This window comes from Sabethes cyaneus, chromosome 1 (assembly GCF_943734655.1).
Source record: "Sabethes cyaneus chromosome 1, idSabCyanKW18_F2, whole genome shotgun sequence".
Taxonomy (NCBI): domain Eukaryota; kingdom Metazoa; phylum Arthropoda; class Insecta; order Diptera; family Culicidae; genus Sabethes; species Sabethes cyaneus.
The window spans coordinates 3,197,501-3,225,049 of record NC_071353.1 but is presented as its reverse complement, the minus strand read 5'-3'; the positions used below and the strand labels follow the sequence as shown (position 1 = coordinate 3,225,049).

Here is a 27,549-nt window from a genome sequence, read left to right as displayed (position 1 = left end):
AACGTCCCCGCTAGATACTCGATTATGAACTCACATTCCTAACAAATCGATGCGTCGTCGGTTGGCCAGCCTAAAGATTTAAACGATGGACGACACTCGCACAAGGTTGAGCAATGTGTTAGTTGAGGCAACAAATCTGATAACCAAATAAACGGATGGTCAGGGCGGGTAGTCCGATGTGACCAACCTCGTCACCAATCAAGTGATTTCATAATCGGTCTCCTCTCGTTCCCTTGATATGCTTCGTCCAATCGCTACCGTTCCGTGGAAAAATAACATCTGTGTGTGATTGATTCGTGAATGGAATGCCGAAGGCCGAACTGCACGGCTTTAAAAAATTCCCTTGCCAATTTTGCCTACCCTCCCATGGGAAGCGAAAATCGATTTGTAAATGTGTGATTCCGATAATCGTGTAATTGCAGGAAGTATCAACGGACCGGAAAAACGAAGAAAAATCGAACATTTTCGTGTACTTGCTGCTGGCGAAGAAGCAGCAACAAAATATCGTTGCTTTAGTGGAAAGTGGTGCTGCGGCAATTTACGTTTACCAGCGAAGGAGATAGTTTAATAGTTTTTTCGGTAGATTACCCTAATTAGTTGCGCGCAATTGATCGCCCGGTTGGTGTTCGGTGCAGTGCTCGGACTCTCACTCAGTGCGAAAACCTTGAATCTGCGCGATCGATCGATCGATCGACTGCCTGACTGACTGACTGACTGAACAATTGAACACGATTTTTTTTCTCATCCTGGCCCCGAATTAGGTGCATCGCATCACGGTCTGCAATTTTAGTATCATGTCCGCGAGATGGCTGCTACTATTCCTGACGACGGCCGCAGCAATAGCCGCCTACGTACATGCCTGGCGCCCGTGCCCCGAGCTGGATGCTGCGCTGAAGCTGCCATGCCGGTGAGTATTCGAGAAAAATTAATGCCATACATTAAATAGCTCTAGCACAATTACAGCGTGAATTTCGTGGGTAGCGTACTTAATTCGGCGTTCGAGCCCTTGAATTCTGAATGGCCGTTGGTTTTTCTGACTTTGAATTAGAGTATAGGCCTATGCATGCGCTCCGACTCCGAACGGAACATAGAAGGGCATTCACTCATGGTTGCTGGACTAGCCAAGCCATGCGGAGGGTTTTTTTCCCGCAGCCACTGGTAATGAAAGAACATTCTTTCAGCGTGCGAGTGAAGGTAGATGAAAAGCACACACAAAATACCAGCTAAAATATCTGACCCATTAATTCGTTGTTTACCGAACGAATTGTAATTGAACGTGTGCTGCTAGGCTAGACTAGGCGATTGTTTTGGCCCAATGGTGCGGCTTCGGTACCTGTTATTTTCGTATTTTCGCAATTAGTTCTCCGTTTTTAACCGTTAGCGTAAAACAACGTTAATCAACTGGGTTGTACTGTTTTTTTTCATGCCTTTTAACTACTTGCCAAACGCTAACGGTAATTAAACCAGGCAGGGGGTTTAAATTATCATCCTCGCATCGGATGTCAATTAAACACGATTTTGATTCTGGTACTAGTAAAACCAATGCATTAATCAGCATCCCAACCAATCGTATAATAGCTTATTAAACACTCGTTTGCGAGATATATGAGCTGTATTATAGTAAAAAATATAATTAAAACACCAAAGTGGAATTGTCTGTGATACGAGTTTGAGTACTTATAGCTAGCTATCAAAAAATTCATACAGCAAATTTATTGTGGTTGCTTATATTACAACGATAAAACTAACCGGTTGCGTCACATCTCTTATAAAATTACAATAAGTGTTTTTACGAGAAGGCGTAGCAATACAATGGTGCACCAATACAAAATTTATTGGGGCTGCTTGTCAAACCGCAATGAATAGTCATCGGGAATTCCAATGCTTAGCAAAGCCTTGGGCTTGATCCTTCTTTATCGACAGACTTCACAGCCGGTTATTAGAGTACAGGACAATTAAGGAGCTAGTTCAAGAATCCTACTGGCTCTATCTAGCAGCACCGCCTAGCCGAGATTCGAACAAACGACGACTGGCTTGTTAGACCAGCATCGTACCTCGCAACCAACTATGCACAGGTCGGACGCGAAGAGTTCAATCACCTCGTTCTTCTTCTTCTTCTTATTCAGCATAGAGCCGGGGTGGCTCGTGCTGTTTCAAGCCCTCGTCTTCATTCAACTCGGTCTTGGGTCACTCGTCGCCAATTTCCTAGTCGTCATAGAAGTCGCAAATCGCTTTCGACCTGGTCGAGCCATCGTGCACGTTGGGCACCCTTGTTCCTGGTGCCGGTAGGGTTGTTAAAGAGGACTATTTTCGTTGCACTGTCGTCCGGCATCCTTACGACGTGTCCGGCCCACCGTAGCCTGCTAACTTTCGCTAGATGTACGATGGGAGTCACCCCAAGCAGTGCCTGTAGCTCGTGATCCATACGCCTCCGCCACTCTCCGCTTTCAGTTTGTATTCCGCCAAATATCGCCGCAGCACTTTCCGCTCGAACACGGCAAGAGCGCGTATGTCCTCCGTGAGCAGCGTCACGGTTTCAAGTCCATACAGAACTACCGGTCTAATCAGGGTTTTGTACATTGTAAGCTTCGTGCAGCGGCGTATGCTTCCTGATCGTAGCGTTTTATGAAAGGCAAAGTAGGCCCGATTTCCCGGCGCTTGTTCAATGTGTCACTAGCTACCGGCCATTTTCCGGGAATCTGGAAGATCTCGCACATCACTCCGATGCATAATGCAAAATGCATGCATTTTCAAGTGGATTGTATATATACAGATATGAGCAAAGCATTTGATGCTGTCAACATTAATAGTATCTTGGAGGCGGTTAAAGATTTTGGCATTCGTGGATCGTTGTACAACTGGGTTAAATCGTCCTCAAATGTAGGGTACAATTTGTAAAAATACTTGGCTACAAATCTCGTTCGTTTACTGTGCACTCAGGAGTACCACAAGGCAGACACTTAGGACCGTTGCTATTCGTGCTTCTGATGAACAAATTGCCTGATGTTATCTTCCATGCAACTATACTGATTTACGCAGATGATGTGAAAATCTTTTTTCCCATCAAATCCATTGGTGATTGCATGAAATTACAGCTTGATTTAGGTCATGTGGGAAGGTACTGCGAAATCCGTGGATTGAAAGTAAATATGAACAAGTGTTCAGTTATGACCTTTACCAGAAAAGCCAACCCTGTTATCTTTGGTTATGCATACCGAGGAAATGTGGTACCGCGAGTGGAATACGTTCGTGACCTGGGGGTAACGTTGGATCGCTCGCTTTCCTTTAGTAGGCTTATTGACAATGTGATCAAGGAGAGTCTGAGATTTTATACACTTGTCAGAAGATTTGGCCGTGATCTCGACGACCCTTACGCATAACTATCGATCTACAAAGGTCTTGTCAGAAGTAAACTCAATTTTGCAAGTGTTATTTGGCGTCCTCAGTATATAACGCACATCTAGCGCATCGAAGGGATCCAGAAAAGGTTCGTACAATTCGCTCTCAGGAATCTTAGGTGGAACGGAGAACAGCTACCACCGCACCACGATCTCTGTTCTCTGGTGGATATTGATACGGTCCATTCGAGCCATAAAATAGCCGATTTTGTATTTTTTTAACATCCTCTCAGAACGTACAAACAACCAACCTCTGAGCAGTCGGTTAATATTTAACGATAGTGCAGTCCCACTCCGACAACGCAGGACCTTTGAGTCACCTTTTCGGTCCAGAAATTATTCGCAGCACGAACCTACTTCTCGATTCATGAATGCCTTCAATGCATTGTAGCATATTATAACCATTGGCATGAGTTCGGATGTGATTAGACATAGACTTAGTTTATACTTCAGAGGACAATTACGTTAACTTTAATACTATTTATTTTATGACTTGTAATTTTTGTAACTTTTGTAACTTGTAGAATTTATATTTATTATCATTATTACTTGCATAGAATTAAGAATGGGTGAAGGGCTTGAAGCCTATATTCAAAATACATTCAATTTCAATTTTCCGTTTGGATGCGCCGCTGAATCTCCTTACTAGTGCTGTTGTCCGCGGTAACCACCGATCCTCGAACTCCTCTATCACTTCTAGTTCGTCGCCGTCAACGGTTACCGTCCGTGGGAGACGCGCCTTTGTTTCCTTTGAGCCTCTTCTTGTTATGTATTTGGGGTTCGACGCATTTATTTTTAGCCAAATTCTCCTAGACTCCGCTTTCAGTCTGGCGTAGATTTCTCGACCCAATGTAGCTCTGATCAGTCGCGTCAGTTTGTCCGGAAAACCGTGTTTGTGCATTATCTGCCATAGTTTGTCTCGATCGACTGTATCGTATGCTGCTTTGAAATCAATAAAGATGTGATGCGCGGGCACGTTGTACTCCCGACATTTCTGTAAGATCTGTCGGATAGTAAAAATTTGGTCCGTAGTTGCGCGAGCCTCCATAAAACCCGCCTGATAATTCCCTACGAAACCTTGTGCTATCGGTGACAACCGGTGCAACAGGATCTGGGAGAGTACCTTGTTTGCCAGCGTAATACCGCGATAGTTGCAGCAGTCTAGCCGACCACCCTTTTTGTAGATGGGACAAACCACTCCTTCCATCCATTCCTCCGGTAGCTTTTCCTCCTCCCCCCCTCCTCCTTTTTTTGGTCTCCAGCAGCCCGATTTCTCGTTTCACTTCTTGGAGATCAGGTGCTAGGACATTACTATCTTCCATGGGCGCTCCTAGGTTAATTTCCGTTCCGCCTTCTTCTGCGACGTCGCCATTGAGGTGTTCATCAAAGAACTGCTTCCATCTGTCGACCACCTCGCGCTCGTTTATGATTAGATTCCCTCCCTCGTCCCTACACATGTTAGATTTCGGTGTGTAGCCCATCCGAGTTTGGTTCACCTTCTCATAAAACTTGCGCATCTCATTAGCTCGGAATAGTTGTTCTAATTCTTCACGATCTCTGTCCTCCTTTTGACGCTTTTTCCTCCTAAGAATCGTGGTCAACTAGTTCCTAGCTCTAGGAACTAGTTGCCTCCAGCCTCGCGTAGAACGTTTCTTTCTCATCGTCGGGTCTACCTTCGTGCGGGCAGTGCACGTTAATGATGCTGTAATTGAAGAAACGGCCCTTCATCCTCAATACATACATTCTCTCGTTGATCGCCTTCCAATCTATAACGCGATCCTGCATTCCGCCCAAAACTAAGCTCGTTCCCAGTTTGTTGGTAGTGCCACCGCTCTGGTAAAACTGGGCCTTTCCGTCACGGATCTTCCACACCTTCTCTCCTTTGCGACAGAGTTCCTGCAGAGCTACGATGCCGAGTTTGCGGGGTTCAAGCTGTTCGATCAGCACCCGCTCGCAACCTGCGAAATTTAGCAATCTTCAGTTCCAAGTACGGAGTCTCCATTCGTCGTCCTTGTTTCGTCGCCTAGGTCGATGCCGAATATTCCGCCCCGAATATGCTTGAATTTTGTAAGCGTGATTTAATTTAGGTGTAGAGCCGTACTGGGGCAACACTACCGAGTCTCGCGATGGGGCTGCCATCTTATAGTGCCGAGACTCACTATACCTGCTTCCCGGTTAGTATACGACCTTAGTTTCCACCGGGGTTGGTTACCCGATCTCCGCTGAGGTTGCTAGTATTCCGCCTGGTACCACGAGGAGGTCGGGATCGGAGTTGCTGGATAAGTGGCTAGCGACCACTATGGGGTCCACATTATCCAGCCATTTACCAGGCTGATCGCCAATCGATGTTTTTTTTTTTAAATTTCGCTTGTTAAAACATATACCTACTCCCTTTTTAAAAATTTGTCTTGAGTCTTAATGGTCAATTTACTTGTGAACAGTTACTGAAGACATGTGGAAAGTTTCATTCAAATGGGCGAGACTCAAATTGAGCCGTTTACTAATTTTAACTGGAATTGCTCATAGCAGACATTGTATTAGTTGTTTTGAGCGATTTTATGCTTGTACACTCAAGTCGCTTTTCGTGCGGTTTTGTGTAACTATTTTTACGCCAATTTCAGAATTCAAGCGTTTTTTACGCGAATTTCGAAATTAAAGCGGTTTTGTTTTACGTGGAACGCAGCCTTCGCGTAAAAAGCGACTTCAGTGTATAACGGACACAATGAACCAGCCTTGCACTATAATGCACTGAAACATAATCAGTCGCAGCCCATTATCAGCACGAAAGGGTAAAAGACAAATTTTCACTCACTTGTGATAAACATCTGCTTTAATGATGATTCGCTTTTTCAGCTCCGGCATTACAGCCATTGCATCTTACATAGGAGATGTTAAAAATCTTAACGCCACTATTAAACTAAAGCAAAACTGGCTCTGGCTACCACTGACTGCTGAAAGTCCAAAGTCTTTTGACCTTTTGCGCCATTAAAAAAAAGAGTTAAAAGCACGAGAACGCCTGGGTTCGATGTTATCATTGTTTTATCTTAAGCAAAAACATAGAGGCAACCATCGTCAAAACGGTACTCCATATGTTACTCATTTCCGCATCGTTCCTCTTATTGCTTTTTTATGCTTACCCCAGCCAGGGGAAGACACTTAATAATTTTCTTCTCTCATTCACAACGCGCCAAAAGCCAAACAATAATAATGGTTCTCTTGCGTAGGGAACAACTGTTCGTCCAGCGAATCATCACTGACTGGTTACAGGGAGGAAGAAAAGTTAAGAATGAAAGCCTACAGTGGAGTTGAACTTTCGACTTTTAAAGTTTCCAATCCAATAGAAGTGAGCTCATTTACAACCGACGCCGTTTCGTTGTCGAGTTGAGCTTCATCTCGATGATAATAAGTGCCCTCGCCGAAGGGAACTTGCTAAATTATGAAAAATTGCAAATCACCTCCTGATAGATTTTGTGAAAGATCATCTTCCGTCGACTGGATAGCCGCACTCATAGCTATGAGTGCTACTTCTGTTATATGTTTTCTATAAGATATGTATTCATCTTTTCCGCATTGCTCGTCGATACCGACGTAAAGCTGGATCATGTTTGGAATTGATGTTGAAATGTTTCTGCATACAAACGGAGAAGGACCGGTTTGACGTAATGTTGCGGACAAAAAAAAAAGAAACAGAATTGGAATTACCTGCATACAATTAGCGTGGTCGAGTGCAACTATTTTATCGCTTTGTGCAATAATGCATGTGTGATCTGATCTGGTTATTTGATTGACCCAAATGTAAGTGAAGTTTTTACGCTTCATTACCTGCTCGGCTCGGGCCGATAATGGCACCGATCATGTCAAAAATTGCATACCTAGGAAGGCTGTTCCTATTTTTGCGTGCGCGATCACTTTCTAAACTTTGAAACTTATTGTTGATTTATTCTTGCTCAAGTTGACGTGCGTTTTGATCGGCATGTAAATCACATAACCTGCCAGCCTTAAGACGTTCGTTAATTGGTCGGTAAACAGCAATTTGAATAGCTTCGAGCGCTTCTTTTCGTCGGCACAATTATTTATTCCGTGGGTGAACGTGTAAAACAACTTAATGATCGATTGACCACAGTGCGGCTCAAGAATGATTATCATTATAAATTAAAACTCGTCGCACTCATCGATGGTAGTTGCTGACGACATACCACCTCGTCTAGTCGATAATGAGCCAAGAAATGTTGATTGACCCATTCAATCAAAAGAAAAAATGTAGAAACAGCTTAGCAATTAGTATGTCCAACACGCGCCCTTGTAGGACCTGGCATACATGTATCCTAGTGCTTGGTAGCTATTACAGCCACTAGCCAGAGTTTATCTTCTGTCGTTACGTTGAACTGAGTGATTCGAATAGTAACAGAAAGAACGTCATTACCTTACCTCATTATAATAAAGCATCTACGTTTACATAATCGAACTACTGATTGGTGCTTCTTTACAAAATATAGGACTGAAGACCAACAACCAATCCAGATTACATCACGACGACAGAGATGCGCGCTAAGCGTCCCGTTGCGTTTTTTTTTCAGCCAAACTTACACCCTTCACCCTGTCTTACTATTGCTTGACGACAATCAAAGACTTGACAGCAAACTAAAAAAACCGTTCCTGTTGCTTCGCTTCGAAGACACTCAAATGACCAGCGTTTTGTGAAAGCCACTTCGAAGGGTACTAGGACTACAGTCTATAGCCAATTAACCGATCGCAATTGGTTTACTTAACGGGATCCTGGAATCAGTTGGCTCGCACAAGTCACGATCGACTGTGTCGACTCCCACGTGACAATCGAAGGCTTCGGCGTCATGATCAATGTTTATAGCGAGTTGCATGGTACAGTGTTCTCTGAAGGTCGGCCAGGCAGTACCGCAGTACCTTGCCGTTGTGATTGTGTTGTGTTGGACAGCCACGAATAGAGAAGTCTCTAATGGGGCAAATTATTGCATAACTCTTGAATCTCGTCCCGTACGAGACGTCAATTTGAATTCTGCTCACTCGCTTGTAGAAGATACAAACAGTGAAACGGTTTCTTGCCGTTCAGAATTAGCATATCGGAACAGTGCCGTGGGACAGCCTGTCTTAGAGAGAGAGAGAGAGGATAAGCGTTCAAATGCCAGCAAATGTAGGTTTCCTGGACAAGCGTTCTATTTTTTTTTCTTGCTTCCAGTGGGTGTTGGCTACTCGTTGTCAGTCAGCGAAACTTGTTTTGAAGCAGGTTTCGTTCCAACTGTAAACCCAGCAGGTTATCGATGGTGGTCAGTCATCTATCAGTGTGTTATTTGTGTATTGATTTCATCGCAATTTTAATTACACTGATGTAATATTTAACCATTGAAATTGCTTGCAAATATGAATAACCTATACCTCAAAACTGTTCAAAAAAAAGCTTTCATCATTGCTGTAGTAGGGCCGTATCAAAGGAGAGAAAACTAGCCACCGCTGTTGTGGTGTCATTCTCAAGCACTTCTAGACGCTACCATCTTTTCGGTTTTCTAGACAAGCTCGCGCGTCAACCGAAACGACGGACGAGAGATGAGTCAAGTGGAATGGAAAATTAATGCAAATCTCTACCGGGTCGAGAAAGAAAGTCGTCTTTTATATAAGAGGCCGTTCGCGGGGCGGGGCGGGGGAAGGGGCTCTCGGCCCACGTTACATTTGAACTTTGAAGCCAGTTTGAAGGCCAACGGCATTCCTACTTCGTTTAAGATGATACTGTTGAATGCGTTCTAATATCCTGGAGTCGAAAATTGAGGGGTATTGAAACACAGACAATCTAAAATATTTGTATGGTTCGTTACTATCCATCGAGCACCTCCATTATAATTCTATAACAAAGAAATCAATGTACTTTACTTTTTTGTGTAGCCCATTTTACTATTCACCCTTATTCTTGTTTTCGTTCGAATGATATTCGTTCGAAAGTTAAGCCGATTCGTATTCTTATTTTCGTTAGAATCAATTCGAACGTTCGAACGCCCCTTCCTTTTGTTCATTCGAATATGAGAATAGTGCTTCATGATTCGTTCGAAACAAACTATTCGTACGAATACAGAATACGGCCGTAAACAGGAATAAAGGTGATTATGTGCAGTATGATTCGGTGTTTTTATTTCGGTTCAAAGTGAGATAGTTTAATTAGGCGTGCGCCTTTCTATGTTTCCTTTTAAATGCATTGTCGTGCCAACAAGCTAAAAAGTTACAGGTATAGATGCAAAATGTGAAACAATAGTGGAATTGATTCTAAAAAAAATTTTCTGCCATGCGAGATTAACATGACTGGTGTTAAACCGAACCCATGGTAAGGACAAAGAAGATGCGATTAAGTGAGTGAGAGAACTTTTCGATGAAATCCACAGCTATCAGCAGCTTGAAGTTCCGCAATCTTCCATTCAAGTTGCTGGGTTTGAAGTAAAAGGTAGCAAGAACTGCTCGAGGGGCTCGTTGGTTACGAATTTTTGTCCATAACCAGCAAAATGATTCCTTGTATGCAGCGAATTTGTCTGGCAATCTAAAGGAAAAACAAGCTATCCAGAGATTGCAAAACATTACAAAGGTAAGGGAAGATTGCCGTTGCTTTTTATAAAACAAAGCGTAAAAGTCAAACCGAAGTTCTACGTAGGAAAAGTTAACGAAATTGTACGGTAACAGTAAATTTTGCTTTTTACAAGGTTCTCCTTCATCTCATCAGTCAAAGCCTACTCAGGAATGATTTCAGATGAATTTACCAAGTTTTATATCATCTAATCAATCACCTAAGGCATCATCGGGTCTTAACCCATTGGATTACTTTGGGAGTTACATATGTGCCTAGAAAGGCTGAAGTACTAACTAAAAGGATGAATTTAGACTTTTCAAAGCGCCTTTGGAAGAAATATGGAACGCGAGCTCTCTAAACTCGGTGTATCTGATAGATTGACTTCATATCTAACAGACCGCACTTTACGTGTCAAACTGGATTCCACAATTTCACGTGCATTCAGTAATACTTCTGGTGTTCCGCAAGGCAGTAACCTGGGGCCTTTGCTATTCGCCTTGTATTTTAACGACATTACCATTCTGCTTGGTTCTGGATGCTCAATGGTATATGCCGACGGTCTAAAGATCTACCTTATTGTGAAATCTATCGCTGATTGCTACCGATTGCAAGCGCTGTTGGACAGCTTTGCTGATTGGTGTAATAGAAACAATCCAAACGTGTGGTTATAACATTCCACCGATATAATATGCCCATCTCATTTGATTACCGGATAAACGGAGCTATTCTCGGAAGCGTCGATCAGATCAGCGATCTTGAAATTCTGTTAGATAACAAGCTCATGTTCAACCAACATTATACTGCTGTCATCTCTAGAGCTTCGCAACAACTTGGGTTCATCACAAAAATTTCCCGAGACTTCACAGATCCCCATTGCTTGAAGGCATTGTACTGCGCGTTAGTACAGCCAATACTTGAGAATGCCTGTGTCTTCTGGAATCTTCATAACCTGTGTTGGAAAGCCAGAATAGAACGTGTTCAACGAAGATTTGTTCTTATCGCCCTGAGACATCTAACAATCTTCCCCGCTACGTAAACCGATGCCAGTCTTTGGATTTGGAAACATTAGAGAGTCGTCGAAGGATTTAACAAGCAACTTTTGTGGCCAAGCTGCTTAACAATGAAATAGATGCCCCGGCTCTGCTGTCCTGCATTGATTTTCGTGCTTCACGTAGACAACTTCGTTCATCGAATTTACTGACAACCAGATTCCATCGGACTATGTACGGGTTTTATGAACCACTGACGTCATGCATCCGCACCTTCACGCAGGTTGAAGAATTATTTAACTTTGGAGACGTTTCTCCACGCGCCTTTAGTAGAAGACTGACAAGGTCTAGGATGCTGCAGTTGTTTTGTTCTAGATTTAAATTTCATATTCATGTAGATAATATCAAAATTGTCAGATGAATCGACCAAAATACAAATACAAATATGCCACAAGATGTCATGTGAGCCGGTTACTTATTTGATTTATTTATTGATTCTTTGTCTTCGAAAATACTCGTACAGACTGTTGCTTAAGTTAAATTCCAAAATCGTTCTTACTAATATGAAAGTCAAACTGATCGTAGACAACGTTGAAAGCACGAATGCAGGCACCGAATGGGTTACTGTACCAATAGTTTGTCCTATTGAGTGGCAACAGGAGGGCATCATGAGTTCGGAGAATGCGAGCTGGAGCATTTATATTTATGCTTGCAAGTAATGATGGACAGTCGCTGCGGTTTGTGAGAACGTCAAAGATAAACACTCGTAGCAATCTTAGGCGTCTAACGGAAAGTGTTTCCAGGCTAACCAGTAAACAGCGTGAGGTATATGGAGGCAACTCTGTAGGGTTAGTCCAGAGGAGTTGACGAAGAGCAAACCGTTTAAAATGTTTTTGGACTCGTTCTAACTTGAGGACGTGCGACACGTGATAAGGTGCCCATACTGGTGCTGCATACTCAAGTATACTCCGTACCAATGAGCAATACAGTGACTTAAGAGCATATACGTCTGTAATAAATGCATTATGGCGGCGAACGGCACCCAGAACAGAAAAAACTTTGCCAGCAGTTAATGCTACATGCTCATGGAATCGCAGTTTGTTATCTAAAATCACACCTAAGTCACGTATGGAATTTATTCGCTCAAGGACGACCGAGCCAATCTTGTATGGGAACTCAGTAGTAGTTAGTCAGCGAGTAGAAGATATTACCTTACATTTCTTGATGTTTACAGCCATACCGTTTTCGTCACACCACAACAAGAGTTGATCGATGTCGCTTTGCAAGCCGGCGAAATCTTGGGCGGATGATATCACCCGAAACATTTTGAGGCGTCAGCGAAGAATGATTTTCCGGATGATAGCCGGTATGCGAGGTCGTTTACGTACAGAATAAAAATAAGCGGGCCCAGTACACTCCCTTGAGGAACTCCTAAAGTGTCGTTGAATGTGTTTACAAAAGCTTTTCGTCCGGTGAGGTATCATTCCAGCCACTCAACTATCCAACTCGGGAAACCAAGATGGGCAAGTTTGCCGATTACCAACGTGTGCGGAACTAGGTCGAAAGCCTTCGAAAAATCTACGCAAATTGAATCTACTTGGCGACGGGATTCAACTGCAGGGAACAACGTGTTGGTATAAGCCATTAGGTTTGTAGTTGTAGAACGACGATCGACGAAACCATGTTGAAACTCGCTGATCAAAAATTTTTCCAGCATTGCTCAGGAAACGATGGACAACTGTTTCGAAGACTTTAGCAAGGCAAGTTGAATGCTTCCTGATTTGTGAATTGGGACCATTTCAGCAGTCTTCCAGATGGACGGGAACGTACGGTCAGCAAGGGAATGATTGAAAATCAGAGATATCGGGGCAGCCAGTTCTTGCGCACAGTTCTTGATGATAGATGGAGTCAATCCATCCACCCCTGGACTTTTTGTTACATCTAAATCGTTCAGCACTTCAAGTACATCCCTATCCGAGAAACGAAAGCTCGGGATGTCCACATCGTATGATGGTATCAGAGGAAATCTTTCGGGCTTGGATGCAGGCAAACTGGTACAGAACACGCTTTTAAAGAAGTTAGCAAACAGGTTGGCAGCTTCGTTGGCTGAACTGGAAACACGTCCTTTGTACTCCACGTTACTCGATGTGCGTTTTGACGACCTCTGTGGGTCCTTATGAAAGCCCAAAATGACGACGGATTCGTTTGCACGCTGTTCACGTACGCTGCATATGACACTGTAAGAAGATCATTGTAGTCACTTTCGATGATTCGTAGACGATCACTGTTTTCTACAGATTTGGTGCTGAAGAGTCGATTTCGGGCTTTTCGAACCTTATTGCGTAAATTTCGGAGCTATGGAGTCCACCAAGGTTTGCGGCTAACGGAGGACGTACGTCATCTATCTCGACGTTATTGCTATAATTTGGCATCGTGAACTGTGCGTCTAGTCTTAGAGCAAACGGTTTGTGATGCTCGTCGATCTTTAACAGTGGCAGAGTTGGGCCGAAAAGTTCGACTTAGTTCGAAACGTTAACATTTGCTAAATCGAGAATTCTGCCGTTGACTTTACTCAGCGCATTGATCTGCACAAGACCTGCGGCGGAAACCGATTCTATCAGCACTACTTCTTGCTCTGTTGACACATTCGTGGGTAAGTACGTTACGATGTCCTTATCAAACGTTTGTGCCTAGCAATCAAACTTACTTGCTTGAGGGATGAAAGAGATGAAGTCAGACATCTCGACTGCCGATGGTTACCCACCATCGCTTTCAGCTGTCGCCACGACAGGTTCTCGTCAACAGCCCGGATGTCGTTGACCTCTTCTACGTTGTCCTTGCGGATTATAATCGAGTGCTTCTCTGCAGATCTCGTTCGTTCCTTTTCTCAAGGTATGTCCGATTCACTTGCACGAATTTATGTTGCAATCGGCTGTTGATGACATCGACGGTGGAGTTCCTCATTGGATATCCAGTTATCAGACCACCAGGCACGGCTTGCAAATTGGCGAAGGCGTTCGGTTTTAGGCTGTGGATTCGATTGTAGCGCAAATCGATCCGCTCCAGTTTGTTTGATATATACCTGCAGTTTTTGCGCTGTGAGACGAACCACGTTTCGCAGGCGTACAGTGATACGAATTTAACGTTTGAGCTGAAAATTAGGGTTTTCATATACACTCATATGTTTTATAGCCGTGCAAAGGCACCCGTGGTTTTGCTGATCCATGTGGCTAAGTACATATATAAGTCTTGGTACCACCATGGGGCGTTGTCTGGCTACCAAGATATTGAAAGGCATCATCCGTTACAACCTTTTGTCCCGCTACTGTGAAGTCGATGGGATTTTTAGTGTTCATTACCATAGACTTAGTTTTTTCTGCTACATTGACTAGGAGATCTGCTACCTGGGAGCTCCAGGAGAGGTAATCTAACTTGCAGTGCATATCGTTTCAGCGTTGTGCTGGCAAGACAATGTCGTTGGCTAGATCGAGGTCATTTAGCTGCTCCATCGTTAGACAAGACGCCATTGTGCTTATCTGGAACTCCTCCAAACCTAAGTGCACCCCAGATGTTTTCGTGGTTGAGTCGGTCAAACGCCTTTTCAAAGTCAACGAACGCTAGCAAAAGAGAGTCTTGGAATTCGTTGATCTGCTCCAATATCATGCGGAGTGTTGTTTACAAATGATTGGTCAGCGCGGAGTCCAGCTTACTGCCACCGGAGAGTGGGATCGACTGATACTTTCTAATATGTCGTTTAAAATGAGTACTTTAATTAAGTATTTTAAAGATACAATTGAGCAATTTGTTAGGAAAGTTAAATACATATGTACTAGACAAAAAAAAATGTTTACAATTTTCTTATTACTTCAAAGAATTTATATTTATTAGAATACATAAAACATTTTTGTGCCGCGTCATCGGAAAATTGGGAACGGATAACATTTCATAATTCGACTAATCCACTGTTGTGCATACTTTTTGACCCGAACCACACAGGATCAGCGATTGGCATAGAAATTTATCTCACAATAGGGTTAAGTGGGTAAAGTGCAAAAAGCTGCATGCTGCACCCGCGCGCGCGCCCTTCTGGCTGCACAGCGATGCTCTACTCTGCCTCGCAGTCGTAACAATGGAATTTCAGCCAATCGATTTTCAATTATTACATATAGCGCCGCTGAAAGCTCGCTTAATCCCCGTAATCACCATTGCGCTGCCATCAAAGAAACACGCCGGGTCTGAAATTTCTGAAGCAGCGATTGGCAACTCATAATCATTACCATATTCAAACGAACTCAAACGGCCAGTTCAATGAAAAGAGGCAAACCTAATTAGGGTTATTTTTTGATTTTTTTTTTGTTTTATTTTTTCTACCCTCGTTCTGCCAGATGTAACATCGAAGCAGTTGGCAACAACAGCCAGTACGGATTCATCGCCGTCGATTGTGAGCGAACAGCACTGACGAGTGGTATTCCGGCCGGCTTGCCGATCATCGCCTTCTCTCATCGAAGCAGCGGACTTAGCTCGATTCTGGTAAAACACACTTTTTAAACGATGCTCAATTTTCTTATACTTACATTGATTTATTTTTCATTTACAGGATCTATCACAACTGAGTGCTTCAATTAGAAGGTTAGATTTCTCGGACAATGGAATCCGAACGCTTCCGGAGAAGGTCTTCTCCACGATTGGGGTTAGTAGAAATGGAGTGGTTCTCCGAACGAAATATTTAAATTTTTTTTTGCAGGAGTATGTTACGGAGCTGCGACTGTCCAACAATCTACTCGGCGATAACTTGAATCCCATCTTCTCTACCACCGAACTGCAAACGCTGAAAAACCTGAAAATTCTTGATCTGTCCCACAATCAATTGATGGCGTTGGACGAGGGAATTTTCGTCGGATGTCGAAGACTACAGGAAATTTTACTGGACGGGAACAAGTTGTCCACCGTTCCGGCGTCTTCGTTCAAGGATCTACCAGCGCTGAGGCTCATCTCCCTGAAAAGCAACTTGATCGAGAATGTTTCCTCGGAATCCTTTACCCTCGCTAACAAACTCGAACGAATCGATTTGCGCTACAATCGAATCCACAGCCTAAAACCGAACGCCTTCGCCAATTTGCAAGCTATGAAGGAGCTGCTGCTGGCAGGAAATTTGATCAGTACTGTAGACGAGCGCGCTTTTATGGGTGCAGATTCAATTCAGAAACTGGATCTGTCCGACAATTTAATCAGCGAATTTCCAACTTCTGCTCTCAACTCAATCGAATCGCTCAAGGTGTTGAATCTTTCGTTGAACAACATCGACAAGTTGGAATATAAACATTTGCAACAGCTGAAGAACCTACAGATACTGGATATCAGTAGAAACGTGATCGCATCGGTGCTACCGGGAACGTTCCGCGAGCAAGCGCTGCTCAAATATCTTGATCTCAGTCTCAATTCACTGCGAACGATCGAGGATGATGCTTTCGAAGGATTGGATAACCTCCAAACGCTGATATTGCGGGACAACAACATTTTTCTCATACCTGGTAGTGCCCTTGGTAGACTACCTCGGCTCTCAAATTTGTACTTGGACTTCAATCGGGTAGCGGCGCTTTCGTCCAGCATTCTGAAATCCATCCAACCGGAAAATATCAGATATCTTTCCCTCTCACGAAACGTAATCCGCGAGCTTCCGCCGAACAGTTTTACGTCGTTTAAAAAATTAATTTATCTCGATATTTCTGGCAACAGTTTGGGTTTAATCAGTGAAGATACCTTTGCAGGACTGGATAACACGCTACTGGAAATCAAAATGTCGTACAATAAGATCTCATCCTTCCGAAAGATTGTTCTCCCGAAGCTGCGCCGGTTAGATATCAGTTCGAACAGCATTGACGACCTCTCCGTCGATGCATTCCATGGATTGGGCAACCTCCTCTACCTGAACATGAGCACAAACGAGCACATCGCGCAAATTACCAGAACCATGATATATCCTCTAAACAAACTCCAGGTGATCGACATCAGCAATTGCGGATTGAAATCCCTACAGTCCGACCTTTTCCATAACAATACCGAACTTAGAATCATACTCCTAAGTCACAACCACCTGAAGGTGGTAGAAGAGAACACTTTCATGACCCTGAACAACCTGTTCAGCGTTGATTTGTCCAATAATGAAATCGTAACCGTTCGACCTCGTACATTCATCAACACAATCAATCTACGTACACTGAATTTGCACGGCAACAAGCTGAAGGAATTCAAAGCTGACCACTTCACCAGCGAAACTGCCATGGAAGTGCTCGATCTTTCCGACAACGAAATCAATGTTTTTGCACCGAACACATTCAAAATTCATCCTCGCCTGCGCCGAATAATTCTGGCTGGCAATCGAATTCAACGATTCGCCCCCGATTTGATAAGCTCGCTCGATTTCCTAGAAGTGGTTGACCTAAGTCGAAACCAGCTGACCATCATCGATCAGCTGGATTTCGCTCGGATGCCCAATTTGCGCGAGTTGTATTTCGCAAGCAACCAGCTGGAGCAGCTAAACGATATGGCGTTCCACAATTCGACGCAGCTGCAAATAATTGATCTGAGTCAGAATAAACTGGAAAGGCTTACGGAACGAGCGTTCGACGGAATGATGCGACTAGAACGGCTGGACTTGAGCCATAACTCGCTGCAGGAACTACCGGAGGGAGTTTTCGACAAAAGTCGCATCCAGAAGGTGGAACATCTAATTCTAGCTAACAACAGCTTTCGGTTAATTCCGTTCAATGCATTGAAGGATCAGTCAGATAGCATCTACACGTTGGACATGAGTTATAATCGGTTGAAAGATATCCCGTCGTCGAATACTTATATGGTGATGGTCAATATCAAGCACATTGATTTTTCATTCAATCCTTTATCTGAACAAGCAATCAAATTGTTACTGGAACAACCAAAGACTGCCCGGAAGCTAAATCTGGCCCACACCGGAATTGAACGTCTACCAATCCTAGAGACCCCATATCTGCAAGTGTTGAACCTTTCGATGAACAACATCACCATAGTGAATGATCGCGTGTTCGACAAAACAACCCTTCTGGAAATACTTGATCTTTCGTCGAACAGAATAGAGAACATCGATCCCATGAAGCAGGTGTGGCCCAAGTTGGGTTTACTAAACTACTTGGATCTTTCGCTAAATCCAATCCGAACGATCATGGCACATGCATTCGACGCACTTACGGCACTTCAAATTCTCAAGATCAGAGATCTGCCGGAAATATCACGTCTCGAAAAGAATGCTTTTAAACCGTTGAGCAGTCTAGCAACGTTGGAAGCGTTCAATTTTGCTAAACTGGGCTACATAGATGTGCAAGGCATCCTACAGGAGCTTCCTTCACTCGCGTCGATTGATATAGAGGTGAAGGATTCAGTGTTAGAATCCGATCAACTCCAGGTCATAGACCATCCGAAGTTGAACCATCTCGGATTGTATGGCCACATGTTGCAAAGCATATCCTCCGGAAGTTTCGCCGGATTGCGAAACAAAATGCTTAGCGTAAATCTCCGTAATACTTCTTTGACGTCGCTACCACCGGCCTTGTTGCTGCCGCTGCCGAGATCGTCGCATATCGATCTAGACATATCCGGTTCGAAAATCACAACTCTTACTCAACCCTTTCTAAGTTCTATGGACGATCGAAAGAACAGTCTATCAATCGCAGGATTGAGCGCTAATCCAGTCCAATGTGACTGCCAAGCGAGAGCGTTCCGCAGATGGATAATAGCAGCCAAAGTGCCGGATGTACGGTGTTCCGCACCGGAAAATGTACAGGGACGTTTGCTGGTAGAAGTTGGCGACAACGAGCTAGTCTGCGATCAGAAGAAACCAACCACGACGACGACGACTCGTACTTCCACGATCACCTTCACGAATTACACATCGATTTACACGCAAGTCATTACGAAAGCTACCCCAACCACCGAGCAGGATATCATCTGGAGTGTTGCACCAACGACAAAGGCAAAAGCCAAAACCAAAATGCCACCGCGAACGCAAATGCCAATCACCAACGATGACACGCTGATCATCGGAATCGTGGTTGCGGTGATAGTGTTTATTTTCTTGGTAATTCTCATCACCTGTATATGCCGAGTTCGGTGGAGTAGTGACACCTACCGTGGACCACCGATTGGGTTATCAACCATGCATCCGAATGGAATGCAGGTGAACTACAAAACCAGTAAAGGTACCCCCATCTATCCGATGGTTGCCCCCTACGGTCAAAACTATGCCACGCTGCCCTACAAGCAGAGCTCGTCGCCGGACGCCCAACCGCGACCCAATTACTCCACGATCGGCCGAATTCCTTACCAGTACCAAAATCAGCACGTGATGGCTCCTGGTTCCCATCACTCAGCAGCATCCCTCCATTCAGTTCACTCTGGCCAGAATCCCTACATGGCTTATCAGGATGATAAAGCTTACCGATAGTCTTTACGCTTCTATCTACTCTTTAATGAGATTTTCTTTTAGCTTTTAACTTATTTATAACTGCTAAGTACAATGTTCTTTATTTTAAATGAGACTAATCGTTAAACAAGCGCATACGCAAACTGCCAACCTCTTGTCACTATGAGACGAAAAATAAAAAAAAACTGTGCGAAATATGTGTGACATCAAAGTCAAAATACTGAATGAAATGCTCAAAACAATTTAGCTTAGGTAAAACTGCTGTAGGGCGCCCCGTATCGGTGAAATTTTCTTCACCTGTAAATCGAATGAAATCGTTGAATAGCTCTATGGAAGGCAAATTAGATGAACATGTCTCTGTGTGGTGCTGGAACAATAAAACGAAACACATTGAAGTCACTACGTAAGCAAGCCACACTTTGTTTCTGTACTTTTTCGTTTAAAAATAAAAACAAATGTAAGAAAATACCGCTCTATTTGCTTTCTTTATTATGTCACTGCCTCTGATAAATTACAACATGATTTCGATTTTCATTTCCGATTCGGAACTGGCAAACCCAATCCCAGCGTTGCTCGGCGGGGAAGTTTACATGGAACGGCATCGGATCGGTATGAATTCCTTTCCCATCTCTAGGCCCGATAACGATCACATAGCACCCATTAAAATTTTGCACGTACTCACGAAACGCACATCCATCGTTGAAATAGCAAAACATCAAAGCATGCCACCGCTGCTGTTGGCCTTGGTGAGCATCGTTCAACGCTTCCGCAAACTGCATCGGAATGTACGTTGTCGTAGCATGCTTGGATCTCCACCAATTTTCGTCTTTTTCGACACCGGCAATGTGGATACCGGTCGCACGACTTATCAGCCACTCCAGCAAACCTGTCCCGCAGCCAATGCTGAGCACTCGACTTATAGCCAACCGTTCGAAACAGATTCGTATCCTTTCGAGATCCTCTTGCAACGGCCAAACCCATAGAAACTTGACTCGTTCTTCGAACGGTGCCTCCTGGCCGAAATCGATCACTTTTTTCCAGTCCTTGGCAGCGATGCACACGTTGATTTCACGCTCCACTTGCAAACCATCGCTTTTCTGATCCATTATTAATAATAAAAGCAAAAAAAGTTAATTCACTTGCGCGTCCGTACCTCGAAACGTTGCGATGCTCTGTGTATGGGTGCTCTCACCTACTTGAATTAGTAAAAATCTGCGATGTACGCTTACGCCAATGAACTTCAGAAAAATTATTTATAGAAGGTGAATTATTGCTGCCGCTATTGTTAGTGTTTGCCGCAGAAACAGCTGTTGCTTCAGACGATGGTGCCGGTGGTTCGATGATGGCTTCTGCCGGGGTGATTGTCTGAGGGGGTGTTTGGCGTTGGTCAGCGACCTCGAGGCTATCCTCGTCATCTTCGGCGCTGGGTTGGAGGATTTTTCGATAGATTTCCAAAGGATCGATCTTGGTGACAGGCTTCGGTGCTGGTTGCGACTTTCGTTCATCTGATTCGTTGAAGCGATTCGTCATTGTTGCGGTATGCCCCAGCGGTTTGGGAATTCCTATTACCTTAATTACACTCACTCGGTTCGTATTGGCGGATTGCATCGACGGGTGTGATTCGGTTTGTTGTGATTTTTTGCTTTGGCGAGCATCTAGTTTTATGCTATCCAGCTGGTTTCCAACTTCACCTCGTTGGACGATTTTGCTTAGGTCCGATTCAGGATGGAAGCTTTTGGCGTGCCTTATGATGTTGTCTTTACGCGAACTGGAAATTCCGCATATATCGCACTGGAATTCTTTAAGTGACGCATGCGTCTTAAGATGTCGCTCAAGGTTTCTTGCATCGACGAACTCCTTATGACAAGTCTTACATTGGTAGTTCCTCAATTGATGGCTTAGCATGTGGAATTGTAGGGCATTGTTTCTGTAAAACGTTTTAACACACTGGTCACAGGAAAACTGTTTTTTCCTACTATGAAGCACCTTGATGTGCTTGACTAGATTACCCTTCAGACTAAAGGTTAACTCACATTGATCACATTTGTATCGCTTTAATACCGAATGGCTCTTTTTGTGTTTCGTCAGTGCCAGCAGCGAGCTGAAACTATCTGAGCACTTGTTGCATCTAAATATCACACTTGCATTGTGTTCTTGCAGATGCAGATCAAGATCACGCTGATGTTGATAGGTTTTGTGGCAATGCTTACACGGAAGACGACGTTCCTGATGACTCTCTTCGTGAAATACCTTATGCGATTTGGAGCTAAACGTGCGCTCGCAATGTACGCATTTAAATGGTTTTAGCTCCGGATTTTGGCAGTGTTCATGGTAATGTCGATTAGACCGGGTCCTTAGTGGCTTCCGGCAGATGGAACATTCCTTTATCGACAACGAAGTCATTGTGTGCGAAAAACTCTCGTGGTAATTCCGTACCGGTTCGAAACCATTGCAATGTTATTTGAACTGCTGAATTTTCTACCGGATAGATGAATATTTATCGCAATCTATCACTCTCATTGCAGTGTACAATAGAATATTTTTGTATTGCCTTGGTGAAGTAACCAATATCGGTGTAGGATATCACTATCCACAGACACCTCGCATGAGTTATTTTATCAAATACATCGAAAACAACGCGGAAAATTGCACTGCTACCGAATTAAAAGATTTTTAAAGCACTATTAGAGATAATAAACTCTTATTTTATGATTTGATCGTAACTACGAACAGTTACTGTGCAACTATTCAGAATTCAGGGAAAGGATAACGAACCGAAACCGAGCAATCCGAAGCCGAAGTGTTGTGTATGAGGAAGTAGTAGAAGTATAAACACTAAACAAAATAATGATGAGTTGCCAGAAAACTTTTTTTTTATTGATCAGCCAAGACAGGTGCAGGGTTGGTCCATCTCGCTCATCGTTTTGAGCCACGGGAATGACACTTCCAATACCAACCTATACAAAAAAAACGTAGCCAACATAGAGCGGGCCCAAGCTGACAGCGTCATAGATGGGCTCAAGCTGACAACCGAGTCGGATGTGTAAATTGCTAATTTTTGTTAGTTTTAGTTTGATTTTAGCCAAGGTTTAAGCATCACATAGCCAATGCCAGGTAAGCTATTGATGCGAAATATATGAAACTGTGAAAATGGTTAGTTAAATTCGTTTTGTGAAATCGCTTTGTGTTTGCCGCCTTTTTCATGTGAGCAACGAAAATGTGACGTCATATCAGCCCCCTGTTTTGAGCACATTTGCGTAAATTCCGAAAATCGTCGTAAATTCCGAAATATATCCAGCTTTCCACGAGCGATAATGGCGGATATTGAGCACAAGTGGGCACAATCTTTTGACATTCAAACTTGTTGTCCGTTCAATCATGTGCCTCTTTAGCTGATCTGCAAAATTAAACAATGTTTACATTTTTACACTCGAACAACAAACAATCATGAATGTATCCATAGTAACTCCATCAGGGCGAGCTCGACGCTTCTCCAATGAATGTTAAAAGATTGTGCCCACTTGTGCTCAATATCCGCCATTATCGCTCGTGGAAGGCTGGATAAAAAGCGACCCCATCAGTATATTTCGCCTTTCGTTTTAAAGAATCGTAAAAGGTCGAAAACATTTACTATAAAAATGAAAATTTTGTTCTTCACGGAGCGAAAAAACTTCAGTTTTTTCCCAGCCAAATGCTTAGGAGGGGTTTCCTGAAAATTCGGTGAGAGTAAAAGCTTTTCTCCCATGTTTATTGTAGCAAGAGGTAACTGTATTCCCCTGTATTGTAGAATCCAGATACTGCGCGGGAAGACAATCAAATCGAAGATGACGAACTTGAATTTTGAGCAAAATTATGATCAAATTTGAAAGGTCCAGCTCTATGCCTTTGTAGTTAGGTTGGATAGAAGGAATCAACCGAACTTGGTAAAGATTTGTGACGAAAAATTAGTTTCGTAATTTTTCTATTGAGTCTCCGGGAGAATTGTTACCGGTCATTTTTAAATGAAACGGTACCAATGCCATGGCGTCAAAGTTTTGTTTTTTGTAGTGTGTAAGTCTAGTTATTAAGTGTAGTTTGTAAGAAAATTAATAAATTAGTTTTGTTTGTTCAACTAACTGTCTCTTTTGATTGTTGTTAGTTTGATTTGTTTTGCTTTTTGATGATTTTTTGTATTTTTGCTTAACCTTTAGAATAAGTATACTAACCCATAAAATCCCCCGCCCGATAATTAGGCTACGAAAATTTTGCGGAAAAATAATCGATGTGAATGTTACCATTTAGTGACGTGAGGAGACACTGTCGGATTGATGACTTAGGACCCCAATAGATACCTTCGGCGTTCACCCCGGAACATCCAGACCAGGTGTTGGGGTTTAGCACGGAGGCTCTTAAAGGCTCCGCAAGAAACCACCTAAGTCAGAGACAGCCTCACTCATTAAATGGTAATATCCAATCTAAAACACCCTGTAACGGAAAAAAGCGGCAAAAAGCCTTTACTAAATAAATAACCCCTTAAACGTTCCTGATCATCAACAGCTAAAATTACACCACTCTTGTCTGCACGAAAAAGTGGTATCCGATGGTGTTAACAGAGAGAGAGGGAGACAGGGAGAGTGGAGACAAGAGGAAAGGAGGGGAGTTTGTTCGGGTTGATCGCAGGGAGGAGAGATCGGCTCAAGACAGTTGCGAATGGATCGTTATCGCGCTCGAAAGGGAAAAACGTTAACTCCCTGTCGGTAGTCTCGACGTGTGCCAAGTGTCAGGAAATATGCCTGAGAATCCGGTGTAATCCGAATCACTACAACGTTTACAAGGCTAAGTGACCTATTCAAACGCCAACGAGGTTCGACGAGCTGGAGTATCCAGTGTTAACCAGCACGAGCGGGAATTCCCCGGGTGCTACCGAGTGGGCCAGAACGAAAGCGGTCCATCGGTCGACCACGTGAGCCGAACATTTCGCGACCAGGACCAGATTTGGCGTCACTTTACTCACCACGGGTATCCTGGGTTCTCTACTAAGACATCATCCTCCGGAATCATCCTCGAACTAGTAGTGGTAACTACGATCATCCCGTGAGCTACGGGATTGTGGATACAGACAGAGCCGCCGTCATCCAAGTAGGTCCCCTCTCTCTCTGTTCGTCGTTCGTCAATGGGCCCCAACGTGTGACGTCCAGCGCTGCATCGAGGAATCGGTAATAAAAGCTTGCACGCATGTAAAATCCTTTCTTTTATATTTAAAATAGACCCAGTATTCCATTCTCCGTTCTTTGACGCTTTCTGGTGGTTCCGCTTCGTTTCAGGTAAGTTTTGGGTTGCATGAGTCCTCTGAAGGTCGGTTGCCGACCCTGAGATAAAAATGAATTGAGCTAGCTGGGTTGAGTGTGAGAACCAATATGTACTTATAGTCGAACCAAGCTATAATCTGAGATTATAACCGGATTCGAACCCACAACACCCGCCAGGGCAAGTGGTTCGCTGGTACTTGTACCTTTGAACAAAAGGAGACTGCGCAACCCCCCTTATTAAGGTAGCGACATGGGTTTGGTTATTTTAGACACAAATCGTGCCTTTTCCTCCATGTCCTTTTGTAGAACCACCGACCGAGAAGTTTAATCTAACTTTGTGTTTACTGGTGGGACGACGACACTATGCAGGCCCTTACGACTTACAAGGTACTGCCCGTGACGCTGTTCGTCTGTCAGTGTGTAAGCCGTTGTTAGCGTGTGTTAGCGAGTTTCAAGGTCAAGACTAAAAACACGAGGTTTGGTCCATTTCATAGGAAAGGAGCCTTCCCCCGAAAACCTGCGCTGAAAATCGCGGCTAACACACTGACAAGTCAGTAATGCCGTCTTCGCGAAAAACGCTCGAAAATAATTTGTAATTGGGTTGTTTAACGGTATATGGGTTTTAATGGAATATGATGCAGATTGGCATAAAAAATAAGAACACATAAATCATTTGGTTTTTTTTATTGTATAAACGTCAAAAAAATTTTTTTTATGTTTAATATGTCAGGTCAATATTTAAGACTACATACCATCGAAAAACCATTCGCGGCATTCACTGCTTGATTGCCTGATAGTTTGTGACAACCTTACATTCAACATCAACTATAGTCCGCCGCGTTTGCGAAAGGTTTTGACATTTCTTGATGTCACAGTGATGAAATAATGTCCCTGTTGAAATCATCTTACGTGTCTTATGCATGTTTTTCAACGTAACTCGCGAACGTCATTATATAAAGGCAAGTGTCTTTTAATAAAAATTTAAAATAATGGTTTTTATAATATTGAAGCTGTAGACAATTTAAATGCAAAAATAAATTTTGTTATATGTTCCTGGAAGTGTTCTTCGTGCATAAATGTGTCTAAATGAGACATTTCTCATGCACTAAACAACCCAATTATTCTAAAATCGCTGTATCTGGCATTACTGTATACATGTCAACTGAACTGTCACTTCAGATGTCTGTATACCACGTAGCAACCCTGCGCAATGCCGACATTATGTCGACGATAGCTCTTTGTCGGAGCGGGAGCAGTAGTGTTGTTCAGAAAACCAAAAAGCAGACGTAAAAACATTGTCGACGAGAGAGGCAGCGCTTTTGGGCGACTGTCCCATTTGTATCGGGGAGGACAAGAAAGACTAGCACAAAGCCCATCACAATCGAAGAGCAGCAGCAAGACGGCACCAGGTGCTTCTGCTCACGGTTTAGATAATTGCGGAATTTTGTAGTTTAGTTACGTGCAAAGTGTAAAAAATTGCAGTTAAACGGTGCTAAAATGCAACATGTTCAAATGTAATACTAGATCGCGAGTGAAAAAGTACTGCATCACAGTAGAAGAACCGTTCGTAGTTAGTGAAAAAGTTTTCTCTCCCTTGTCGAATGATCTTTTTTTGTTCTGCTCTGAAGAGGAAAAAAGAGCCCATCGCCGCCGTCGCCGTCGTCGTCGGCTAGCAGCCGCAGTAGTAGAAGTAGCAGCAGAAGCAGAAAGCAAAGGCAGCAGCAGAAGCAGAACCTCTGCTTTGCTGATGAAAATGTAGCCCATTTTTGGCTGAAAAAGGGCCGAAAAGCGTGAAAAAGTGTAAAAATAGTGAAACCAATTGTGTGCATTGTGAAATATGTGCAACATCAGTGCAGTGACCGTGCACCAGCAAGTGAACAATTTTCTGATTCCTCGCAGGCAGGAATTCGAGGTGGAAAAATCAATACTAATATAAAAATTAACAATGGCGGCTGTTTAGTTCGGGGAGGAGCTTTAAGTAAGTTTCGGCTATCAGAACAGAATATTCGATATGCAATTATTATGGCAACACCTTGAAATCAATGAATGGAAATACTTGTTAATTTAGTTCGGATGAGTAATTGCGCTGTGTTGAAGAAATTTTTCTAGGTTTTATTTCATTCACAGTGAAACACTCTCGGTTTGTAGCTTTTAAACTCCCGAAAAGCTTTTGTGTATTGCGTTGAAGGTTTTTCCTTCCCCAGTCCTAGTAAAATTACAGATATCTGTCACTGGAGTTTGCAATTCCCGTGCGGCATCGTTCGATTGGAGAATGGTGAAAATTTTGTGCAATAAATAATTAAATGGTCGTTCAAAAAATAGAGAGCGGGTAAAATATTGATTTCATTCGTCATATCGTTTATCAACAGCATAATTACTCATTCCGTTCTCTGCCGGTAGCGGCTGCCAAAATGAGACATTCGAACAGCAATCAAAAATAAGATGGATACAATCGCTCGTCAATTGGACATAATTGAGGCTGATTGCCCTAATGTTTTCTTCTTCTTCTTTGGTTTCTCTTCTACTTTTCCAGATCGATTCCTCATAGAATAAAACCTACACAACATGGTGATATGAGTAACTTACACAAATAATTTAATTGATATTAATAGCGAAAAAAAATATTAGCAGCTGAGAGAATAGCTACTAGCAATTGAAAAATTAAGAAGACAAAAATAGTAGCAAATCGACAAACAACACAATACAAGGAAAACACGAGGAGCTTTCGATTTTCTCATTTCTAAAATGCACAGCATGTTTGAGCAAACTAGCGAAATTCAGCGTAAAGTCGAAAGGGTTAAACTATTAAACATTTCGCTCAAGCCGTTCATTTTCTCTC

At 43.1% G+C, this 27,549-nt stretch overlaps 4 protein-coding genes across 5 annotated transcripts in view; 2 read left to right on the top strand and 2 right to left on the bottom strand.

The window, feature by feature from the left end:
- The first annotated feature begins 794 nt into the window (after positions 1 to 794).
- LOC128743668 (protein artichoke) lies at positions 795 to 19,443 on the top strand. Its single transcript, XM_053840291.1, has 4 exons — positions 795 to 907; positions 15,353 to 15,497; positions 15,565 to 15,657; positions 15,712 to 19,443. Exons 1-4 carry the CDS (start codon positions 795 to 797, stop codon positions 19,441 to 19,443), a joined length of 4,083 nt encoding a protein of 1,360 aa, XP_053696266.1.
- Positions 19,444 to 19,896: 453 nt separating this feature from the next.
- Positions 19,897 to 20,528, bottom strand: LOC128744023 (uncharacterized). Its single transcript, XM_053840765.1, has one exon. It carries the CDS (start codon positions 20,526 to 20,528, stop codon positions 19,917 to 19,919), a length of 612 nt encoding a protein of 203 aa, XP_053696740.1. The 3' UTR covers positions 19,897 to 19,916.
- An 82-nt stretch (positions 20,529 to 20,610) lies between these two features.
- On the bottom strand, positions 20,611 to 22,194 carry LOC128744012 (gastrula zinc finger protein XlCGF52.1-like). The gene has a single exon (XM_053840755.1). The coding sequence runs from the start codon at positions 21,823 to 21,825 to the stop codon at positions 20,611 to 20,613; it is 1,215 nt and encodes a 404-aa protein (XP_053696730.1). The 5' UTR covers positions 21,826 to 22,194.
- A 3,821-nt stretch (positions 22,195 to 26,015) lies between these two features.
- The window catches only part of LOC128740494 (uncharacterized), a 29,865-nt gene continuing 28,331 nt past the window's right edge, over positions 26,016 to 27,549 (top strand). For both annotated transcript variants that reach the window (XM_053836048.1, XM_053836040.1), the window contains exons 1-2: positions 26,016 to 26,688; positions 27,244 to 27,549. The exon at positions 27,244 to 27,549 is cut by the window's right edge and continues 240 nt beyond it. In XM_053836048.1, the coding sequence (XP_053692023.1) occupies positions 27,456 to 27,549 (94 nt within the window). In that variant the 5' untranslated portion in view covers positions 26,016 to 26,688; positions 27,244 to 27,455. The remainder of the gene's footprint in view (positions 26,689 to 27,243) is intronic.

Excerpts from the sequence above, each read along its gene's own strand:
- LOC128743668 (XM_053840291.1), top strand. The coding sequence starts at position 795 with ATGTCCGCGAGATGGCTGCTACTATTCCTGACGACGGCCGCAGCAATA. Across the intron at positions 15,498-15,564 it reads GCGGACTTAGCTCGATTCTG|GATCTATCACAACTGAGTGC; the intron begins GTAAAACACACT and ends TTTCATTTACAG. Across the intron at positions 15,658-15,711 it reads AGGTCTTCTCCACGATTGGG|GAGTATGTTACGGAGCTGCG; the intron begins GTTAGTAGAAAT and ends TTTTTTTTGCAG.
- LOC128744023 (XM_053840765.1), bottom strand. The coding sequence starts at position 20,528 with ATGGATCAGAAAAGCGATGGTTTGCAAGTGGAGCGTGAAATCAACGTG.
- LOC128744012 (XM_053840755.1), bottom strand. The coding sequence starts at position 21,825 with ATGACTTCGTTGTCGATAAAGGAATGTTCCATCTGCCGGAAGCCACTA.